At 39.4% G+C, this 2,504-nt stretch overlaps 1 protein-coding gene across 1 annotated transcript in view; it reads left to right on the top strand.

The window, feature by feature from the left end:
- Nucleotides 1-795: 795 nt before the first annotated feature.
- The window catches only part of LOC119889902 (docking protein 4-like), a 9,849-nt gene continuing 8,140 nt past the window's right edge, over nt 796-2,504 (top strand). The window contains exon 1 of the mRNA XM_038700814.1: nt 796-1,539. Coding sequence (XP_038556742.1) covers nt 1,423-1,539 — 117 coding nt within the window. The 5' untranslated portion in view covers nt 796-1,422. The remainder of the gene's footprint in view (nt 1,540-2,504) is intronic.

Below are 2,504 nucleotides of genomic sequence, written 5' to 3'. Positions count from 1 at the left end.
TTCTGCCAGTAGTTAATAGGGGCTTTCTCTCCCAGAAATGCCCAGCGCTGCACTGGCACAACAGGCTGCTGAGCATCAGTTCAGTTGGTCATGAAAGGTCTAATGACACAATAGAAAAACAAGCACTTGACAGTCAGACAGGTCGTACGCCCTAAGCTTAGCCAAACTTATTTGGAAGAGAAAAGAAAGGTGATTGTAAAGTTATTACCCAAACTATCTTGGAAACATCCATCACACTTTGCTGGTTCAATTTTGGCCTACTGTACTTGTCTTTCTGTGTAATGATGTATTATTAGCAACATTTCAGGTGTGCTCACATTTTGTTTTATGTCTAAATTAAGTTGTCTACATAATCTAGATAACCTGGTGGTTTATATCAAATGTCCTCACAGCCAGAAACAATTACAACTACTATAAAGAGAATCAATTACAGACTGTAAATACACTGAATGGCTGCTGTTAAAATTTGGGATTTAATATATTAAAGATTTTAGAGATTATAATTTTAACATTAGAGAGGTTATTTTATTGTTTTGACATATCAAACATATATATACTGTCTATAAAATCTCATACACTGCAACAAATACATAGTCATTGTCAATGTCAGGATAACACAATAAAGTTTTACCTTATTTTGATTGTGGTCCTTTCTATCTTTATGATGAGAAAGTAGTTGACTTGAATCTCCAGATGTCCACAATTAGTTGCATTTCCAGCCAGTAAGAGAGCTTGAGGGGCATCCAAACTGGCACATGTTTGAACCGTCACACCAACCAGTCAGTCCATCAGTAATCTTATCTGTTCAAAGTGTCCTCGGGCAAGCTTTTGAATTGCCACCTGCTCATTTATTGCAGATCACTTTGGATAAGAACATCAGCTGAACACCATAATTGTGATTACAGAAGAAAAATGATTTTAATGGATCAGTGTCCAGGTTTAAATGTGAGCATGGGTGTTGCTGAAAGAGTCTGCTCAGTTACCTTCTCTTGTATCGATCTTAAATTCAAAAGGCAGAGTCAATGGCCTATTGCAAAGATTCCCTTTGAGAGGAGGTACAGGTGGGAAAGTATTGGTATTTCATACTTGTTTAATAGGGATCGGGCCGGGGCCTCTCATTCTCTCTCCCACTCCCGCCCTTGAGACTGAACTAAGCTCTTGTAAACAACTGACAGGCTTAGAGAGAGAGGAGAGGGGATGGCTGGATGAATTTTGCATATGAAGTTGTGTGTCTGTACAAAAAGCTATTGGCTCTGAAAGCACGACGCAATGCAAATGAGAAAACACAACTCAAAAGCTTCAATTTGACACAATGCTACATAATCGGCAGCATAATAATACATATGAAAGGTGAAAGCTTTGAATATTGAATTAATTTGATTGTATCTCTGTGTGTATTGGTGTCTGCTCGTGCGTGCATGTATGTTACAGATCTATCGGCGTTGCTGGCTTGTGTTCAAAAAGTCATCCAGCAAAGGACCTCGTCGTCTGGAGAAATACCCTGATGAGAAGACTGCCTACATCAGAGCCTTTCCTAAGGTAAGTTTGTGTGTGTGTGTGTGTGTGTGTGTGTGTCAGGTATTCTCTGTTCTGGATGAAAGCAGTCAGCCTTCACATTAAAGTCTGACTCTTTTAGTTCTTAGATCTTCTCCCTCTCAGAACTCAGTCATCTTTAGTCTTTATCACTTCTCCTTCCCCTGACCTTTTTTGTCTACTTCCACACACCTACACTTAGCATGCTTCTACACAGCAGCTGACTTTTTTTGTTGTCTAACAATTGCTAAGTCACCTTTCTCACTACTGAGTTCACTTTTTCAAAACCCTTCACACAGTTCTCTTTACCAACATACAGCTCAGCATGTAGCTCAGCAACAGTCTCACATCCAAAACGCACTAATGCGCCCAAAACACAGATCTCTCATACCATTTGTCTACCAACAGTAACACTTTGTCATTCTTCATTTGCTGACTATATATATATTCTTTATTTCATGAGTTTTTATTTCATGCTGCCTTACAGTAAAATGTCAGAGATGAATCCGACATGCTGTAACATGCTTATTTTTGCATAGAATATTTCAAAGTGCACAAAATAAAGTAAGTCCAGTAATACAATACAAAATTGTACATATTCACTATATGTGTGTTTGTGTAGGAGAGCTACAGATTCTATATAGAAAACAGTGCTAGTCAACTCTGCCTTCTGCATTTGGTTCTCATCCACTTCAGACTTTCTGTCTTCTCTCTTACAATCCTCCTGGGAAGAGATCTTTTTGAACCCTGTTCATCCCTGGCAGGCTGCTGCAGATGTTCAGACATCCATTCATTGCATTTAAGAGGGACACTGTCAGGACTCTCCAAGGTGCTGATCCCGTTGCTTGGCACAGCTAGGGAGCTATCCAGAGTGCTCGTAGTAGTAATGGGAAAGCTTCTTCCATTTGGAACTTCCAGCCAATAACTTCCTTGTCTAATCAATGACTTCACCTGTCAGATATATACACCAT

The sequence above is a fragment of the Micropterus salmoides genome, unplaced genomic scaffold (assembly GCF_014851395.1).
Source record: "Micropterus salmoides isolate LMB-PRFRI ecotype aquatic unplaced genomic scaffold, ASM1485139v1 Ms_hic_scaffold_6, whole genome shotgun sequence".
Taxonomy (NCBI): domain Eukaryota; kingdom Metazoa; phylum Chordata; class Actinopteri; order Centrarchiformes; family Centrarchidae; genus Micropterus; species Micropterus salmoides.
Note: the sequence above shows the minus strand (reverse complement) of the source record. Positions and strands in the feature narration are given on the sequence as shown.